The sequence below is a fragment of the Carassius carassius genome, chromosome 10 (genome assembly GCF_963082965.1).
Source record: "Carassius carassius chromosome 10, fCarCar2.1, whole genome shotgun sequence".
Classification (NCBI taxonomy): domain Eukaryota; kingdom Metazoa; phylum Chordata; class Actinopteri; order Cypriniformes; family Cyprinidae; genus Carassius; species Carassius carassius.
In genome coordinates, this window is record NC_081764.1 from 19499029 (window position 1) to 19520713 (window position 21685).

Genomic DNA, 21685 nt, shown 5'->3' on the forward strand with positions numbered 1-21685 from the left:
AGCGACAACACCCGAGGGGGGCAGCCCCGCCGAATCCTCATCCTCAGAGGTCGATAATCCATCCCCCGATGCAGCGATCGACATCTGATCTTCGGGCGGCGCACCGAAAGACACGCTGGGACCGCCGTGAGACGGCCCAGCAGAATCAATCGGCAGCTGCACGGGACAGGCGCTGCGGGAGGAGTGAGAGGTCCGTGTGGCGTGGCCCAGCGGAGAAGCTCTCACTGTAACCCTCAGATCTCCCAGAGCGCCAGCCGGCGGTCCTCTGCTCGAGCCAGAGAGACCGGGACGGGTGGCGACAGAGGGGTCTGCTGCACTCCCCTTGAGGAGTGAGAGACGCGATCGCAGCGCTGCCATGTTCATACGCCCACAGTAGACGCATGAATCATCCACAAGCGCAGCCTCAGCATGTTGGACGCCCAGACACTGCAGACAACACTCGTGACCGTCCACCGAAGACAGGAAACGACCGCATCCAGAAGGACACGGACGAAATGGCATCTTGAAAAAGACGCGAATCGTCCGTGATTTGCTCTTTTAGAAAACTGTCTCTTTTAGCCGAAGCGCCCAGGGGAATCGCCGTCTCAGGGACACCGCTGTACCGCGCCGTCACACCGACCAGGAACAGCTTCTTTAAAACAAAGATGAATGGCTTTGTAGTGACTGCTCTCATCGACTACTCGGCTCCGAAGCAAAAATCTAATGAGTGGATGCACCTGTCGCCCTATTTATACCCGTTGGCACGGGGAGTGGCTCAGGTGTGTTAATCCACTAGCCAATTTTCATTGGCGTTTTCTCTTAAATTCAGCGATGATTGGCCTCCCAAGTGAGACCCATATGTCGTTCGACATAACTCGTAGTGACCGACAGATAGGGAACTTGCTCTGCATTGATGTAATTTTTTATTTTTGTGAAAAAAGGCATATTGTCAAAGAAACGGACAATAACTGTTGTAACAATGTTGAAGGTGCATAATTTTTTAGAAGGTCATGTTATGTTCACAGAAATAGTAGTATTAATAGTAGTAAAAACGTATTAAATAAAAGATGTGACATACTTCAATTATATCAGTTTTACATAACAATTTAGTTTGAAACAACTAAAAAAAATAGAACAATTAAAGAAGCAAGCTGATTTTTTTAAAGGTATGGTTCAGCATATTTTCAAATAAGAGCATCCTGATGAAATCAGCTGACAGGATGATGTCAGGATGACGTCCTTTATATATTTTCATGACTCGTAAACTTTTAGTCTCTCTCTCCTTTTAGGAACTTTTAGAAACCATTATGTCCTAATTACTTGAAATACTTCTTCGCATGTTTTTTGTTCTTGTTTTCTTTCTCTGTGTTTTACTAGTGTTATGCCTTGGATAAGGTGCCTTGAGAGGCAGTCTAAAATTCTAAATAAAAAATTTCAGGGCTGAAATTTACACATGAAGGAGGAGAAAATAAAAAGTTTAGATGCAAAGTCCAAAGAAATCTAGGCCAAAAACACCCAACATAAACAAACTCTAAACTCAACTAAAATTCAAATGAATTTTAGGAATTTTGATGTTTTTTGTCAATATCTCCATAGTATAGTATAGCGATCATATTTCTATGAATAGAAAATAAAGAGTATTTTGACATTAGCTATATACAGTATATATATATATATATATCTGGTTGTGTATTCAGACATTTTTCTGCAGTCAATCTCAGAGCTTTCAATGTCAATGCCTGTACTTTCTCTTTGTAAAGTGTAGTTTTACATCCCAAAACCACTGTAAAAAACAACTAAATATATATATATTTTTTTTTCTGTTGCTTGCACCTCTCAGGGTTCTGTGAGATTGGAGGAGAGTTCATGCCCCAGCCCAGCAAACTCACAGCAGCCTGGAACTCGACACAGTTTCGTACAGGAGCACTTCCAAGCTCAGTACAGGTCAGAAACCCCTTAGACTTTAATTAATTAAGATCAAGTCCACCCTTTATCTGCCTGTCTGAGCTTTGCATTCTACTGGGACACTTGTGTGGTATTTAAGCATCTTTGATTATTACTGTATGTCAGTGGTATTTGATGGAATTGTATAACACAATACAGTATTTTGTCCACAAGTAGATAGAAGGGTTGAACTATTTGGTCTAAAATCATGCTGTGAATAATAATAATTATTATTTATTTTTTTTGTACAAATATTTGACATGATAAACATTTACAGTCACATCTCTTATGCTTGCTGCTTAGAAAAAAAAGGCTAAGATAACAAAAAGGCCTAAAATCTCATGTTAAATAAGATGTTTAAAACTATTGTAAGCTGTGTCTTCAAATTAAGTCAAGTTTTGCTGACATTGTAATGTGACCTTACTCTATAAGTGTCTATTTTGAGTACTGTAAAGAACAAAAGTTCTTTAGTTACAAATGAGCATAGTTCTTGTTTGCATTCACATTATATCTTCACTTGAAAGTGGCCTCAGACCACACTTTTAACAATCTAGTAGTGATGGATTCACATTTTTAATTAATTAATTTATTTATTTTTGGAGCTAGGCTACTTAAATAATATTTTTCTCATTTGGATATGGTGAAATATTGTCATTTCTTTTCTTAACTGCCATTTTCTTCTTATTTTCTAACTTGAGAAAAAAAGTTTATTTTTTAAAATTATTTTTGTTCTTAAAACAAATTACACACATGACTCCATCTTGAGACAAGCTCTTCAAAAGTAACTGTTCAAAAACTTATCTTCACAAAGGAACGCCATTTTAAGAACATATTTGAGAATACTTAAGAATTTTTCAAGAATTGCACTTATGAACATTCTTACGAACTTCTTGGAATTTATCTTAAGAATTTTATTCTTAAGAATATTTTCATGAATCCAGCCCCTGGTATGTTTTTTTCTCTCGCAGTTTGGCTTTGTAGAACATGATTGAATCAACCAAAATAATTATTTAATAAATATAAAGCTATTATTACACTACGCTTAAAAGTTTGGGGTCTGTAAAATTTGTCAATGTTTAAAAAAAAAAAAAAAAAAAAAACAATTATTTAATCAAAAATGTAATAACTGTAATATTGTGAAATATTGTTAAAATGTAAAATACCTGTATACGGTTCATTCCTGTGGTGTAAAATCATTGCATTTTCAGAAGCCATTACTCCAGTCTGCAGTGTTACATGTTCTTTCAGAAATCATTCTAAACTCAATCATTATCTGATTTGGTGCTTAACAAACATTTCTTTTTATTATTAATGATAATAGTTTTGTGGAAATCGTGAGCTGTCGTATTTCAGGATTCTTTGATGAAGAGAAAGATTAAAAGAACATTTATTTGACATAGATTTTATTTTGTTTTATATATATATATACGTATATATACTCACCCCAAAACTTTAAATTGTAATAGAATTAATCATAACCACTCAAAGAAACCCAAAGTTTTCCCATGTGTTATTTTTTTCATTTATTCATTTTCTTTGTCCATTTTGCCTAGTGGAAACTGAGAAAATGCTAAATCCACTCTTGAGTGTTTGTTGTATACTGAGGCTCTGCACAGCTTGAGTAAACTATTTAAATTAACTTGCCTTCACTTGCAGTTAAATTAATTGCATTAGGTCACACAATTTTCAGTTTTAAGTTAAATGAATTAGATGCATACTAATTAGTAATATTTTTAGCTTGTAATTCTTGCATATTCCTTGAATAATCATGCTCATGGATTGTTCAGACATCCATCGTGAGGAAAATGACTGGTTATCTTCTGTACCGCAGTTTGGCTGAGAGTTTGTCTCCCTTCACACAAATGGGCTCATCCGGCACACGCTGTGTGAGCTCTCTAGAAAAAAAACAAAAAGCAGGCTTCCCGCTATTCTCTCTCAGGCTGCAGGGCTGTTGAAACATCTGCGCCGGAACTTTCTGCTGAGTGAAAATGATCAAGTAATCCACAATTAAATCATACAGTCTACTATAAAGAATATTACGCAAGCATTATATTCACCTAGCCTATTTTTGGTGTGACAAAAACCTTCTCGCCAACAGCATTTCTGCTTCTGCAGATGTGAGCAATATGCAAATGCTGAATATAAAGTTTTCAAATGAGCAGAAGTTTTTTGAGTAGGTTTAATTAGTTTTTTTTTCTTCAGTGCTAAACATTCGAAAGTATCAAAGGTCTTTATAAATATACCAATTTTCTTAACTTCATGCCCACTCACATTTAGACTCCCAGAACTCGTCACTCGATAGAAAGTCAGGTAGAGATAGACTCAGCAATTTTCTTCAGTTTAAGAGAAAAGGTTCCGCTTCTCAGTGAGTTCTTGATTTCACGGCTTCATCTTGTAATTCCATTAGCTGTGGTGTTTGCTCTAACTTTGAAAACCGACAGACATATATTTTAGATTGCACAGATTGGGTGTTTATTTATAGCTACACACTAACACATGAAGTACAGCTGTGATATCCGCTTTCAGTATTTGTTTAGAATTAAAGTCAATCTGTCTGTCAGTCTGGCTTTGCCTGCAGTGGTTTATCTCTGATTAGATATTAAAAGTAGGGACATGATGCTTTCATGATGTGGTCATTAATGTCTGGATTCAATCTATTCATAGCTGTGAGCATTTCTTGTTCTCCATAGGTGTTTGTAATGAATAAAGCCTTCCTAATCATCGGGAAGAAGGAGGCGGGAACCGGCGGACAATCAAATAACATTTTAATAATCACAAAATAAAACAAAACAGCGCACCAGCCCCTCACGGATGACTGGTGCGCACAAAATAAAACCAAAACCTAAAATAATGCCCAGGCCTGGTCCTCTCTCGTCCTTCACTGTCGTCACTCCAGTTTTATATCCTTCCATCTCCTACGTGGGACTCGAGACCGGCGGTGGGTCGCAGGTGTCACTGATTTCCCAATCATTGCCGGCCTCCCTCCTTGTTCCCACGTCCCTCGGCCCCGCCCCACTCGCCACATACCCCCATCGCCCCTCGCAGGCCGGGGGGTACCCTCGAGACTGTGCTCTCCCCCCCCCCCCTCCCTCCGGGGGGGACCGCTCACGGGGACCTGCGGGAACCTGGGGGTAGGACAGACGAGGCGAGAGAAAAGGAGATGGAAGGAGGAGCGACAGAGACGAGAGAGGGGAGAAAAAAAAAACAATCCGGTTCCCAGACGCACTGCTGCTCGGCCCTCCACCAACTGGGCGATCTCCTCCGCGGTGCCTGGCGGTGGCACTGAACGGCCCTCGGCGGACGGCACGACACCCCTCCGCCGCCCAGTGGACGGCGACGGCGACGACTCCTCCGGTTTTGGGCAGCCGGCAGGAGTCCCCCGTTCCCTGCTCCTTCCGGATACCTTCACGGAGGCAGCAGGCTCCGGCCCCCTGGCGAACGGCGCCGACTCCTCCGCTCCCTCACGGACGGCAGCCACCCCTCCATATCGTGGGCGGTCGGCAGCGAGCTCGCCCGTCCCCAGCAACTCGCTCCAGTCCACCGCCTCGAGCGTCCATGGCGGCATCCTCCTCGCCAGCTCTGTGGCACCGCGGATTCACCACAGCGGCGAGGGATCTTCAGCAGCGCGTCCCTCCTTCTCCCGGGCTTCGGCACCACTGTAATGAATAAAGCCTTCCTAATCATCGGGAAGAAGGAGGCAGGAACCGGCGGACAATCAAATAACATTTTAATAATCACAAAATAAAACAAAACAGCGCACCAGCCCCTCACGGACGACTGGTGCGCACAAAATAAAACCAGAACCTAAAATAATGCCCAGGCCTGGTCCTCTCTCGTCCTTCACTGTCGTCGCTCCAGTTTTATATCCTTCCATCTCCTACGTGGGACTCGAGACCGGCGGTGAGTCGCAGGTGTCACTGATTTCCCAATCATTGCCGGCCTCCCTCCTTGTTCCCACGTCCCTCGGCCCCGCCCCACTCGCCACAGTGTTTAATAAAGAGATTCGAAGCATTGAAGTTTAATCAAGCACTTCTGATTATAACTGATTATAAAGATGGCTTTACAGTCTGGATGTTTCAGACTACTGTAGTTACCGTTTTCTTTGTCTAGTTAAGGTTGGTTTCTGCTGCAGTAATAGAAATTAGTTTGCCATGTTGGAGCTGTAATATTAGGACTCAAGTAGTAGGGCTCTGCGCAAAATCTATTGCAAAAAGATACCCCTGATGTTGCTAAAGTATTGACTAGGAGTTTGGGGGACCCTGTGTTGATTTATTCAGAAGCTGAGTTGTTTTAAAATATAATCTTAAACCCTGAACAGACTTTTGTGTTACCTGAGGCTGCTCTCAGTTTGCTCTTTTTGGATTGTTTTGACTGCAGTTTTTTTTTCATCCAATGTATTTTTCTCTCCCTGTTGATAAAAGTGAGTAAACTGAGTAAGACTGAGGCTTGGACTGAGGTCGAAGCCGGTTTTGTTTGGGAAAAACCTGTTCAGCCTGCTGTGTTGTTGACAAAGACGGGTGCCGAGTTGTTGGCTGCCAAGGTCCCTTCACTACAGATTGAGAGAAGTTTACTCAATGATTGGCCTATATAACATATTATTAATTAAAATAGATAATGATAAAATTACAGTATTACACGTCTTCTTAGACATATGATGTAGCTTCTGATAGAGCTTGTTTATTTATTTAATAATTTTTTATTTGTTTTTCATTCGCGTTGGATCTTTTCCCTTTCTAATCTAATTTAGATAACTGGTCTGAATAATATGAATCAGACTCATTGACTCATTTATCTGACTGCAGCAATAATTTAGTGAACAGCTCACTGGAGAAGACAATTTAGTGTTCTGTAGAAGGGGAAAAATCATTGTTTTAAGTAAGAGGTAGAACTGCTTCTAGGAACCTTACAATGGGTTGACTGTAATTTTCAGTCTTTCAGTTTTATTACAAGATTTATTAAAGCAATTGTCTGTAGTTCACTCAAAAATGAACATTGTCAAAAGGTCGCAACCCATATTCAGTTTTTTTTTTTTTATGGAACACAAAATATAACCTTCACATTGATCTTCTTCACACAAAACCAGACCACAGGCTGTCAATTTAGCTTCAAAAAAGTAGTGCATGTCTTCTGAAGCCAGAAGCTACTTCTGTGTATTTATCTTTACTTCTGCTGCAGCTCTCCAAATATGTTTCGATGGCTAACTTGCACAGAAAAGCTTACACTGAAGCTTGCCACATCTTATTTCTAGCAGCATCACTTCTCGTGTGTAGTATTTATACATAATGCACTTTTTTAGAATTTTGGACATGAATGCATTCTAGTGATGAGAGTTCAAGAGCTTCAGAAGCCTTGGAATAAGAGTTGAATGGAAAACATGTCTGTGGTGCTTTTATTGTGCCATTTATTTATTTATTTTTATTTTTCATGTCTTTTTTGTGTTCCATGTAAAAAATAAAATCACATACAGGTTTGGAATGACAGGACAGGCAAATCATGTTATAATTTACCATAATTTTCGGCTTCATTCTTTGAACCAAAGAGAGTTCAGTAGCATCAGGGGTCATAAGCAAGCCCATGCTGAATGCACACCGACAGAAAGGCTCAGAATGGTTATTTAAATTCCACATATGCTTTGTCCCTTGTGTTTGTTTATTAATTTGCTTAAAATGATCATGGTTTCAGCTACCGATAAAACAAAATTTAAGTCTATAGATTTAGGCTAGATCGTTGTGACTTAGAGATAATAAAACATTTGCTCCAAAGTAGCTCAGTTCAACCTTTCTGTAACATTTTATTTTTATTCTGTTCCATGTATTATTTTTGTTTCATGTCATTGATGTTATCAGTCAGGGTTTACGATGTGCAAAGTGCTAAAAGGAGAAGTAAAAGAACCTCATTGTATTCAAATCACTATCATAGAGCAAAGAGGGTTTTTTTTCTTTTAAAATTAAAAGTTTCTTGTAAAATTATTGTTTTGTCTTTCATGAGAATAACATTCACTGACTTAACATTACAATTACAATATTACAACAACTTGACTAATGACTTTGAGGAAAGGGTAACTCAGGGATATTGTAGATTCACTCCAACTTAGCGCAACAAACCAAACATGCTCTTCTGACATCTTCACCAGACTAGTTCAAAGACAGTTTTCTCAATGGACGTCCTTTTAAGTGGCACTGTGCTTTATCACAGCTTAACGTCACAAGCATGGCGTGGGAAAAGAGGCACCTTATTGTGGAGTGCAAATTGGGTCCGGAAAAAGAAAACGTTTTTTCCTTCTTCTCTCTGAGCAATTTTATTTTCTAAGCAGTTTGCAATTTTGCAATGGTTTGTGCAACATATAGGTAATACAAGTATCGGTTATTAATACGTTTGCATTGCTCATAAGAAAAAAAACTCTTAACTGTAAAAAAAAAAAATCTGTTTTTATTTATTTATTTATTTTTTTTTGGTTCTTTGAGTTCTCCTTCATAATCTGTGTTTAGTTCCAGTGTCCTTTGTTTCTGATTGGTTAATTGATTAGTCCCACCTGTTCATTTTCCCCCCTCTTCCTTTGTCCTTTGTATTTATACCGCCATTTGGTTCAATTCTTAGTCTGTTCTACTTGTTAGGCTGCTTAGTGTGTCTCCTGCATTTTTGTAAAAAGTGATACAGAGTTGATTCCGATGGCTTTACATTGCAAAGTATAAGCCACACAAATTACTCTATCCATTTGATTTCTGTGAACTGGATGTGCACAGTTAATGAGCAGCAGATTATTGTCATTGCTGTTATTGTTCACATGCAGTTATTTTCACTACTTTTCATTACTTATCTACACTCTTTCACACGAAGAAGTGCGCAATCTATTTGTATGTGGTGCAAAACTCATTTGTTGAGTGTCTGTGGTGGTAGGTGTGCACTGCAATTTTAAGGGATCTCCACTGGCTGATATGACAGCTCTGCTGAGTTCACAAGAGACAACTGGACCCCAACATGATGCAATCCCAGCCACATTCTACCTCTGCTGTTCCCTCTTGGTTCGGCTTATCCCTGGATGACAAGCACCGTTAGAGCAGTGACCCCACTGAATAACTTCGGACCGTAACTCCTCCTGCACAAATAAACGATTCGGTGAGCAACCGGGCGGAGGCGTTACCCCTTCTAAGGCCATCTTGACCTTCGATTCGACCTCCCATACGAGTGCTGAGACGACTATTCTCTCAGGTAAAATAATAATAATAATAATAATAATTCATTACATTTATATAGCGCTTTTCTAGGCACTCAAAGCACTTTACATTGACGGGGGTATCTCCTCATCCACCACTAGTGTGCAGCATCCACCTGGATGATGCGACGGCAGCCATAGTGCGCCAGAATGCCCACCACACACCAGCTTACTGGTTGGAGAGGAGACAGAGTGATGAAGCCAATCAGCAGATATGGGGATTGTTAGGAGGCCATGATGGTCAGAGGCCAATGGGCGAATTTAGCCAGGATGCCGAGGTCAAACCTCTACTCTTTTCGAAAGACATCCTGGGATTTTTACTGACCACAGAGAGTCAGGACCTCGGTTTAACGTCTCATCCGAAGGACGGTGCTTGTTGACAGTATAGTTTCCCCATCACTACACTGGGGCGCTAGGACCCACACAGACCACAGGGTAAGCACCCCCTGCTGGCCTCACTAGCACCTCTTCCAGCAGCAACCTAGTTTTCTCAGGAGGTCTCCCATCCAGGTACTGACCAGGCTCAGCCCTGCTTAGCTTCAGTGGGAAACCGGTCTTGGGCTCCAGGGTGATATGGCTGCTGGCACCGAGCGTGCGCAAGGATCAAAAAGACGTGACAAAGAATCGGGTTTGACATTTTTGGAACCCGGGTGGTATGACAGAGTAAAATCAAACAACCGAAAAAAAGTTCCCACCGAGCCTGCCTGGAATTGAGTCTTTTGGCAGTTCTAATTTACTCTAAATTCTTGTGATCAGTCCAAACAATGAAAGGTACCTCTGACCCTTCCAACCAGTGACGCCACTCCTCTAAAGCTAATTTGACCGCCAACAATTCTCTGTTACCAATGTCATATTTGCGTTCAGCAGGAGATAAACGATGAGAGAAAAACACACAGGGATGCATCTTATCGTCCGAGGCAGCACGTTGGGAAAGAACTGCTCCTACTCCCACCTCTGATGTATCGACCTCCACCACGAACTGCCCTGTGGGATCAGGGGCTACAAGGATGGGAGCCGAAACGAAGCGGCTTGAGGTTGGTAAATGCAGTCTCGGCTGCATCCGACCACCTGAACGGAGTACTGGGGGAGGTCAAGGCCGTCAGAGGTGAGACTAGTTGGCTGAAATTACGAATGAAATGTCGATAAAAATTGGCGAATCCCAGAAACCGCTGTAGGGCCTTACGGGAATCTGGAGATGGCCAATCTATCACAGCCTTAACTTTGTCAGGATCCATACGTATTCCCTCGGACGAGACGATATACCCTAGGAAGGGGACAGACTGTGCATGGAATACGCATTTCTCCGCCTTGACAAAAAGCCCATTCTCGAGTAATCTCTGGAGCACTCGTCTGATGTGTTGAACATGTTCCTGTAGAGATGAAGAAAAAATCAGTATGTCATCCAGGTAAACATATATAAACTGATATACCACGTCTCTCAACACGTCATTAAACAGTACTTGGGAAACCCCTGGTGAGTTTGAGAGCCCGAACGGCATCACCAAATATTCAAAGTGCCCTCTAGGGGTGTTAAAGGCGGTTTTCCATTCATCCCCCTTCCTGATGCGGCCCAAATGATAAGCGTTACATAAATCCAATTTTGTGAATACGGATGCTCCCTGTAACCTCTCGAAAGCTGAAGTCATCAATGGTAATGGATAGGTGTTCTTTATCGTGATGTTGTTCAGCTCTCGGTAGTGAATACAAGGTCGCAGAGAACCATCCTTCTTACCCACAAAAAAGAATCCCGCCCCCGCTGGAGAAGAGGAAGGGCGGATGAACCTTGATGCCAAGGAATCAGAAATGTATTTCTCCATGGCCTCCCTCTCCGGAATAGAAAGAGAGTAAAGCTTGCCTTTAGGCGAAGACTTACCTGGCACTAAATCTATAGCACAGTCATAGGGACGATGCGGAGGAAGAGAAGCAGCACGGGACTTACTGAACACCTCCTTCAGGTCCAAGTACTCTGCGGGCACGTTTGATAACACCATGGTCTCTTTCTGAAAGACATAAACAGGCACAACAGGACAAGCAGAAACCAGACAAGACTCATGACAACTTTCACTCCCCAAGCTGACTGTGTTGGAACCCCAATCCACTCGTGGATTATGTTTAATTAACCAGGGGTTACCTAAAACAATGGGAGCTACAGGGGAGTCTATGAGGTAAAAGGATATGGTTTCACTGTGGTTGCCTGAGGTGAGCAGAGTTATGGGTTCAGTGTAGTGGGTGACGTGTGGCAGTTCCTGGCCATTGAATCCGGTGACGTGGATGGGATGAGACAAAGGAAGGACAGGAAGGTTCAAGTGACGTGCAAGGAGAGAGTCAATGAAATTAGCTTCGGCCCCAGAGTCCAGAAGGGCATGACAGTCGTGAGTGTGGTTCTCCCACCGCAGTTTCACCGGAAGGAGAGTCGATGATGTGGTTGAGGACTTCCCGGCGGAGATCCCACATGATAGTAGCCTCAAACTTACTACCGGGCTGGCTCTTTTACTAGGCATCAATGGATGGAATGCTCTGAGCCACCGCAATATAAGCATAGTCCTTGGGACCTCCGCCACTCTCTCTCCCTCCGGGAAAGCCGAGCTCTAACCACCTGCATGGGTTCGTGATCGTAGACGGGACCGACCATGTTCTCTCGACTCGAGGGGCCCCTTTCCGGAGAGACGTAATGGCGTGTAGGACTGACTTGTCTACCCAGGCGGTTAATCCGAACGTCCACCCGGAGTGCCAGGTCGATTAGGCCGTTAAGCGTTGGGGGCAGCTCGAGGAGGTAGATCTCCTTCTGAAAATGGTCAATGAAAAGCCCATGCTGGAATCGAAGCCGCGGCTCGATCGAACACCCGTTTCATCTCTTCGGAGAGGGAGTGGAACGAGGTGCAACCCGGATGTTGATTCTCCCACACCGCCGTCCCCCATAAGGCGGCCCTGCCAGAGAGTAGGGTAAGAGCAAACGCTACCTTGGACTCCTCTGTCGCGAAGGTGCGGGGCTGCAATGCAAAATGCATGGAACATTTGTTAAGGAAAGTCTTGCAAAAGTTTGGCTCACTGGAGTAACTCTCTGGCGCCGGAAGTCGCGGCTCTGGCCAGAAGTAGTCCTGGGAGGTCTCCCGGGGGACGGGCGGCGCAGGCGGTGTGGTTGGCGCAGTGGGAGAGGTGAGTTGATGAATCTGCTGGGTGAGCTCGGACACCTGTGTCACCAACGCCTGGATCGCGCGTCCGGTGTTCACGATGCTCTCCTGCTGCTGATCCATGCGGTTGACGCTGTGATGAATGAATTCAGACAGTGAAGTGGTGCTCGCTGCTTCCATGTTGGGTGAGAGCGTTCTGTAATGACTGGGGTGAAGGAGTGGCAGGAAGCAAGAGCAAGTGGTTAATGTAATTTAATGAAGATAATGATACAAGACAATACTGAGACACAAATAACGCTGGGAGGAATGCACAGTCAAATATGGTGGTGATGAGTGACGAATCTGGAAGGCAGAGGTGAGTTGGCAGCAGTAGAGAGTGACACAGGAACTGCGGGGAAGCGAACCTAAGGTAAGTGGTGTTGCTTGGTGGTGGGTTGCGTAGAGTGGACGGGGTTCCGGGGAGACATGGACATCCAACGCAGAAACACACAAGAAAGCAAAGCATAGGTGACAAACATGAAACAACGCTCTCACGAACACAAGACGCTAGACAAGCCAATATATAGGGATGAGTAATGAGTGACAGCTGTTGCTGATGACAATTAACGGAGACGCCCACAAACTAATCAGTGCTGACGGGTAAAACACAGACTTCACCCACAAAGTGCAAAACACAGAGATCACGGTTTACCAACCGTGACATGTTCCCGCTGATATTGAAATCCATGCATTCCAGAGATTCCTGTCTCTGTGAATATGAGGGCCTGTGCACATCTCTCCTGGTTTGCGAGCTGTCGTCTGTACTGCAGAGCCGGGAGGTGTGCAGGTGTGGAGTCATGAAGGGAAGCTCTATATCGGGCTCCGAGGCAGACGTGCTGTGGACATCATGCCAAACAACTGTGCTTTGCAAAAACAGAAAAAATATTTTTCTTCATGCAAAAATCTGTATTTTGGTGGTGTTTTCCATTATCACAAGATAAATATAATTGATAGTAAGATACTGTATTAAGACAGAGATTCAGCATAGTTAGCTAAATGAAGAATAAGCTTAGTTATTTGATGTTCAATATCAAATAAAGCGCTAGAAGTGTCACTCTAGACACGCAAATATTTTTGGGCATTGCAACGGATTTATATCACACTCTCCAGCATCTTTTTAAAAACAAATTTAACATATAACAAAAAAAAATAATAATACAAATATACAATCTACTCTACCTTCCTGAAAGACTACAGACCTTCAGCTTTAAAGTTTGTTGCTAAGAGGTCATTTCATGGTGTATTGATTTTCAACTGGTCTTCATGTGATAAAAATTCACAAGTTCACCAAACTTGAACTTTAAAATGCAGTGAGATGGAGCAAAGTGTAGTGTGAGCTTCCCTTAAGATGGTTTTGTAGATGTGATGATAAAAAGAATTAATGAATAGTGTAATCATGAAAAGAAGTCCTAATTCTTAATACATTTTTTTTGTGATTGTTTGTTTATTTATTTATAAGCAAAATTGTAAGGGAATTTAAGGGAAAAAAATTGTAGTTTTAGGATTAGAATGATGTGGCATACAGTGTTGGGGAGTAACTAGTTACATGTAACGGCGTTACGTAATTTAATTACAAAATATATGTAACTGTAATCAGTTACAGTTACTAAGAAAAAGTGAATAATTAAATTACAGTTACTTATGAAATTTTTAAAGATTACAAAGGGGATTACATTTCACACATACACATACAGATTTAAATGATTTCTTCTGAGACACACGGCCCTATAATTTCCGCGATGCAGAAACATAGTCTGGTTCGTAGAATCCAGTCATAAAAACGGGATTGCTATTGCCTAACGCGGACAGAATATGCCACATTTTGGACAAATAAATCAAAAGTAGGTCAGTACACTTGAATCAAAGCATGGAGTAGTGTCTACGAATATTAAGCCGCAAAAGACATTATGAATCCTGCACGTTCTGAATGTCTGTGGAGAACAGGCGCGGACCGGACATCTGGAGAACCGCGACAATTCCCGGTGGCCTGGCAGACGATTTGTCCCGCTATTTTAATATTATTATTGTATAATTGCCTGCCGAATGTACTGTACTAAAGCGATCATTTCCGAATCCGCCATTCGATAATTACATCTCTAATAATTCATGGATCGGTTAGTTGTGACTGGCAATGGTTGGGCGCGCGCGCTCTCCGCGCCTCCGCCGAACGGTTTGGATCAGACTCAGAGTAATCAATGCAAGAGAGAGAGACCGGAGTGGACTGTAGCGCACAGCTGGAGCAGAGAAGCAAAACTACTGTTCAGGGTTTCCAGTGCAGGTCAGTTTCATCTGTAAAGATGCTATAGTAGTTTTGTATTTGTTCACTTAGTCAAGGAGCAACAGCACATTGATCACACTCACTCAAAATACTGCATAAACGACATCATTATTATCTATTGTAATGTTGCAGTAGTAATTAAGCTGAAAAATAATGAGATTTTATTATAGGTTTAGGAGAAGCTACGACAGACAACTACACAACCCTTACGAAAATGTATGTTTTAATATTTTGCTATAAATCCAGAGACAAAGGTTACTATTGCCACAAAGCACACAATACACCATGCCACAAATTAAAAATTATTTTACAAATGTATTTATTTAAAAACAAATACAAATGGTAATCCATTTGCAAATAAATAAAACAAGGTTAATGTACTTTTATATAATAAAAGCATGGTAAATTTGTGTGAGGGAAAAACACGACTCATGAATTAGGATTTTTCTATAAATATATTGAAGTGATGCACTCATTTTGACATGTAGGCAATTTAGAAAGTATAGTTTTGTTAAATCTTGAGTATTGAAGTCATGAGAGAGATGGATAACAGGGCAAAATAAAGAGACTGAAAAGAAAAATGGAAGTGAAGGTGCAGTTCAGCAGAGAATTTTTAATTATTTTGCATGTCCCCAAACTAAAGATTTATACCTTTTTTATGTCAGGTCCATACAAAAAATAGTGTTGTCCATGAATTTGTTTGTATGAGTTAGAGATTTCCTGGTCTGAAATTTTTTTTCCCAGTCCACCCCTCATGGAAATTGATGCAGACTTGCGGTTTCATTTACTATACATAGGCCTACTGAAGCTCGGAGTGTTTTCAACCTCTGCCGTCTCGATATATTAGTACATGAACACATAAACACAATCTCTATCATGAATCACTTCATGAGCATTTAACTTGTTTTGAGAAAACTATCATCATATACAAAGAGCAGCAATGTTTCAGGAGTTTAGTACACAGAATAGGAGGTATGCTTATTACATAAACATATTTGAGTTGATGTATATGCTTTTATTTATTATTTTTTAATTAACTTTTTCTTTCCAAACTATTGTTAGAAGCAGTGTTTCCTGTAACTATGCAAAGATTTGGTTTCAAAAAAAGTTTCACTAAACAATTTCTTATGATTTTAAATTTGCATTGAACTTCAGATCAATCTTAAAGTAAAATGCATAACTAAAGTCTGATTGTGTGGTGGATGTGTTCAAATTTGATCATCATAATTCAAGTGATGAAGGATGGTGAAAGTCTGACAGTATTGAGCTCTACTTTAAGGTTAAACCTGCATAGTGTAAATGTTGACTAACGGTTGCAAATAAACATTTATTAGAGATTTTTAAAAGTAATCAAAAAGTAATCAAAATTAATCAGTTACATTACTTTAATAAAGTAATTGAAAAAGTTACACTACTATTACATTTTAAATAGGGTAACTTGTAATCTGTAACCTATTACATTTCCAAAGTAACCTTCCCAACACTGGTGGCATATAAAATACAGGACAATAAGCCACAGGGAAGCCTTTTGTAATGTATGAAATATATATGATGTTGCTGCTTTAATTGAACATAGATATTGAAAATACATGGCCAAGCTAGTTGGCCTAAACCCTCACATAATGACAAAAAGCATTTTAAATTGAATTGTAAGAATGAGAATCAAACTCTCCTTGATAATAGCATATTAATATTTAAAATCTTACTAAACACATAAACTACATGACCAAATGTGCATGAACACCCATCTGTAAATGAATGGTTTTTGAAAATTTAAGCTACATGAAAATACAGCATACAGTCATGAAGTCTCCTTAGACAAACATTTTCATACCCTTTCTGTTTCAGCATGACGTCTCACAATGTGAGATTCATAAAGAAATAATTCCCTTAATCTGGTGGGGAAGAACTTGACTGACCTGCACAAATCCCAGAAACCCACTAAACACTTAAGATGAATTGGCATGCCAAATGAGAGTCAAACTCTGTGACCCAACATGAGTACATGACCTCACTTTAGCTCTTGTGTCTCAATGGCAGCAAATGCCCACAACCTTTCCAAAAGATTCAAGTTTGTTTTATTAGCAATGGGAGGACCAAATCTTTATTAATGCCCATTAATAATGACTGTAAAAAAAAATGAAATAATTTTACTTGCAACATTTGGCCATGGAATGTATAAACATTTTACAAAATATATATATATATATATTTTGACACAGAATGCAGTTCATTGGAAGATTCGTGATAGAATTAAATGTCTCATGGTCATTTCTATGTTTCAGGTCATCATTGACGTGCCCTCATTGCCTTAAACAGAGCAACACCTTTGACCCTTTCCTGTGTATTTCACTTCCAATCCCACTGCGACAGACCAGGTATGTTACTGTGTCTTCTGTCTCTGTTTCTTTGGAATCTATTAGGCCTGTTTGTCTGTATATGTATTTTTATGTTTGTTTCTGTGTACCTTTTGCTATTGTGTGTTTAAGTTTGTTTGTGTTCTTAGCCACCCAGAAATACTGCATGTGATGAATGATCAAGTGCACAGCTCTTAACAGGACATTGTCACAATTTTCTTAAATCTCAGAAACTGCCAGTCAGCAAAATCTCTTCAGTGAGATTGTCAACCTGTCAGAGAGACCGATGATAGAATGAGAGAAATATCTAGAGAGAACTATGGCTCATCATGAATGCTTGTACCAGTAATACTGTCTGAAACACTCCCTGCATGGTCATCTCTGAATCACAAGTTTCACATTCATTTTACTGAAAATGGGATACCTAGCAGCACTGAAAGCTTAGGGGGGCAAATTTGAAGGTCGTCAGTAAATGTCAGTGCTAGTTTTAGTGCCAAAACCTACCATAATTATTGTTATTAATTATTACAAAGACATCAAATTAGATTACACAAATGCCGGGGACAGACAGAAACAATTCTGCCAGCAGACTAGCACTGCTCGCATATGAGCTGAACGCCTGGGCAAGACTTTAGGGAGCCAGTCAGTTGTCCTTAGCCTACAGTACGCAAGTGCCAACAGAGAGACCAAATACAATAATCAGATCTCACTTTCATTGAGATGATGGCTAAAACTCATCAAAACTTTCAAGAACCATTCTTATTAAATAAATCATTCTCTTTATATATGTATTTTTTTTATATTTTTTTTACAAGTGATACTGCTATGGTGTATACTTACAATTGTAATTTACAAATAAAGGCTACTTCACAATTTAAAGGATTATTTCACCCAAATGTGTAAATTGTTATGACGGAATATTTTGAGCCAGATGTAGCTAGATTAAACTTGAGAACCAGTTAAAGTGTAACTAAACCCCAAACCAACTTTTTTTAGTTAATGATCTTTAAGAATGGGGCTTTATTAGTGCTGTTCATTGATTCAAGTAACTTTTTTGACATTTGAGTATAAAGTGTTTTAATTCTACAATATATGGTGTAAAAATGTCTGAAGTGCTGCCATCTTCAGGTTGAATGGTGGCTCCTGCAGTTGATTATTCCTGTTGGATGCTTGCGTTTCCTGCAAGTTCCCGCCTAGAGCTGGAGTGTGAAAACTTTATTTTACATGGGATTGCTTCGCCAACGCAATGGAGGTGGAAATGGGCTTCTCCACACAGCTCGCACTGAAAAGCGACGCAGTGCCTTACTCAGAGACTGGCCCCATTGTCTCTTGCACGGCTGCTTCGTTAGCATCGTCTGATGGCGATCGCGATGCGGGAGTTAAGACCGCAGTTTGAGCCAGTGGCTTGAATTGATATGGCTCAGGCCCTGGCCCTCTGTCCACAGACACCTCAACATCCTTCACTTCAGGTGAAGGTGGGGGAGAAAAGTCCTCTACTTCAAATGAACACTCTGTTGCAAAGCTACTTGCGTCACTTCAGTCACTCTCCATTTTAACCTGTGCAGGTTTCTCTTTGTGAGGTTTTGTTAGCAGTGACTGAAACACGGCTTTACACACAACTGCCCGTCTGCATGGAGAGGATCTTGAGACTTCAGTAGCTTCAAACACCTGTCTGCTACTCAGCAGTGGCTTTTTTACAGCTGACATTACAACACAGTTCATTTGTTTGACAGAAACTTTTCTTAATAAATCTTCATCTGATCAAGATCTTATGTGCTTAAGTCACTCACAAATCATTTGACTGTTCAATAATCTCTGTTTGCTTTTAGCAAAATATTTTGCAAGACAATTTCATCTTCACAAAGATCTTTCTTCCTCAACATATTTCATGACAACTGTGACTTGCTAAATAATGTGGAAAATACCTCTTTAAGTAGGGTTTCCATTTACCTAAGAAGACCTGCCAAACTATTGACCAAACCAGTCTGAGATTGATAACAGTTACTTGAAAAATCCTATTGACGTCACTTGCATAATAATTTGGAACACAGTCTAGTTAACTTAATCTATATAAATAACGGTATTACCACTCTTACCGATACTGCTTAACGGTCCGGTACTTTAACGGTATTCTTATCGGTACTTTGTGTTGTGTTACTTTGTGTTGTGTTAGGCAGTCGAAAACTTTGCATTTCTCTGTCTGCACATAATGCACTTTTGAAAGATGCTTTGACAGATTGCTTGTGTTTCCGCCCTTACATGCAAAAATGTTGTTGCACTTATGACAACCAGCGTTGTCTGCATCAACTCTAGTGAATTATAACCACACTTTGGAATGTTTTACTGTCTCCGCCATCGTCACTCTTTGTATTAAGCGGGAGTTTTCGTACTGTAAGGGGCCGTTCACATATCGCGTCTAAAAATGCATGGAAAACGCTAGGCACGCCGCTTTCTGATTTTTTTGCCCAAAGCCTTCGGGCACTTGCGCTCCTGAGGAGTCTGCCATTGCTAAGCAACCATGACCTGCTCTCTCCATGAAGACGCGGAAATTTCAGCTATGGATAAATGGATTTGCAGCACTAAAAACTGCTTGCAGTAGCTCTGCTACTAAATTAATTTAAAATTCCACATACAGCTATCAGCTGTTCCTTCATCTTGGCTGAGCTTTCAACGTTGTTACGGAAAAAGTGAGGAAGCTACATGACCTGCGGTGCGCTTGCGGCATTCTGAAAAGTTGAGATGTTTTTAACTCGATGCGGTGCGGACGCGCCTGGAAAAAACGAGCTCGCTTCCATTATGAGCGCGCATATGCGCGCCTACATTTGAAATAACGAACTTAAGCATGCAAAAGACGGAATATGTGAACAGCCCCCTTATGCTTGTGTGTGCGCCGCGCTCATTCTTGTTGTGTGTGTGTGTGTGTGTCTGACAGACAGCCTCCGCGGCGCGCATGCAAGATCTCGCAGATCTCACAGACAAACGTCTTAATATGAACGCACATTAGAAATGTTTGGTGAGATAAAATGTGCATGATAACATTATTGACCAAAAATACATAGTACATTATTTTTTTTTTCTCCAGTACTGAAAGCAGAACCAATAGCGTCAGATCTTACTGATACCAGGGTCTTTCATAATTTAGCCCCGGGGCCAGTTTAATACCGGGTTTCGGTACCCATCCCTAGTTGCTTGTCTGAGGTTTATAATAATTGGTTACCCGTAAACAAATTTCCCGCTCAGCCACCTCGAACTTCCGCTGTAAACACAGGAATGCTGCGAAAACAAAACCATCGAGCGAAATACCAGATTGAACATGGCAGTTCACAATCACAATTATCACCTTGCCGGACTTTGGCCTCCCCAGTTTCTCGCTAACGATCGGTAGAAGTTGATAAATTTAACTTTTCCCAAGACCTGTCGGGACTCGGGAGTAGGGCCACAACTTCACCTCCATTCAAAATGTGAAACAAACACTCTGCTTGTTCGGGCTTCAGTTGGCAAATGCCGGGAATATTCTCCACAACAGAGCGAATAGCATCCCGTGTCTCCGTGTCTGTTTTTGATTTCCCTAACCTAAACTACAATCCTAAATTCAGCGCTTAGCGTCTACGTCACGGCTCTCAGCCCGCCCTCTGTTGATTGATTGGCCAGCTGTTTTGTAGCCGGAAAAAAACTGGGAGATAGTTTGCTATCTCAGACTGAGTACTGAAGCGAAATTAAATTGAGCAGAAGTACGAAGTCTGACGCAGTCAGGCTAAGCATGAACACACTTAATTTAAAGTTCAGTAAAGCAATAAGTGACTTACATTTTAAACACAATATGGCTTGTTTTTGCAAAATTTTGCCAATGAAAATAGTTCCAAACAAAGAACTGTTTTGCATCTCTGAGCAGTGGACCATGTTTACTTATTGATTGAATCAGCTTTTTGAACAAATCGGCTGAAAAAAAATGATTCAGTGATTCACTGATCAACACCGTCAAATACTTCTGATGATTCTGAATGAATCAGCCGTTTGCACCCTTTTGAATGAATAGGTTGAATCTCAATGACTCACTCATTAAGTCACTTTTAGTCAAGTAATATTCTAAACGGTGACTTCAACTTCTGCCAAAGTCATTTTCTGGTAAGATATCTGTACTTTTACTTGGGTATGGCTTTCAGGTACTTTATACACCACAGTTTGTGACTGTCCAATTGACTGCATAGTGAATTGCACTGTCAAGGTCCAGAATAGTATGAAAGACATTCTCAAAATAGTCCATCTGCCATCAGTGGTTGAATCTGACTTTACGACTTTATTCAACAATTCGTCTCCTCCGAGTCACCGTATCGCTATTTTAGAGAATACAGTATCCACTGAATGCAAACTGCATATGCTGTTCCGCGTCAGCTGTAGCACACATATACGTTTTCTTTGTTTATTTACGCTTTGATTTGAACGGAAACTAAACTTTACCTTCAGTGGATACTCTCCAAAAAGGCTCTACGGTGACGGTGACGGTGACCAGTTGATACGGTCTGATCTTTGATCAAAAGTATTTTGGCAAAGCCAGCATCATACTGCAATTTGTTCTCAAAAGATTCAACGGTGAAATGTACTGTATACACACGTAAAGTAGCACTGACGTGACTGGGATGTTCGGTTAAAATAAACTGAAACAATTTTTCTCTGCCGTCGGGATCCTTCGGCAGAGTATATAAACGTGTTGTTTTTCTACATTCAGGAATGGCACATTGTCTGT

The 21685-nt window shown here is 40.9% G+C and overlaps 1 protein-coding gene across 2 annotated transcripts in view; it reads left to right on the top strand.

Annotated features, from left to right (window-relative positions):
• Positions 1-21685, top strand: part of LOC132151938 (ubiquitin carboxyl-terminal hydrolase 43-like) — a 90052-nt gene that overhangs the window by 39182 nt on the left and 29185 nt on the right. For both annotated transcript variants that reach the window (XM_059560494.1, XM_059560495.1), the window contains exons 3-4: positions 1820-1923; positions 16870-16962. In XM_059560494.1, coding sequence (XP_059416477.1) covers positions 1820-1923; positions 16870-16962 — 197 coding nt within the window. The remainder of the gene's footprint in view (positions 1-1819; positions 1924-16869; positions 16963-21685) is intronic.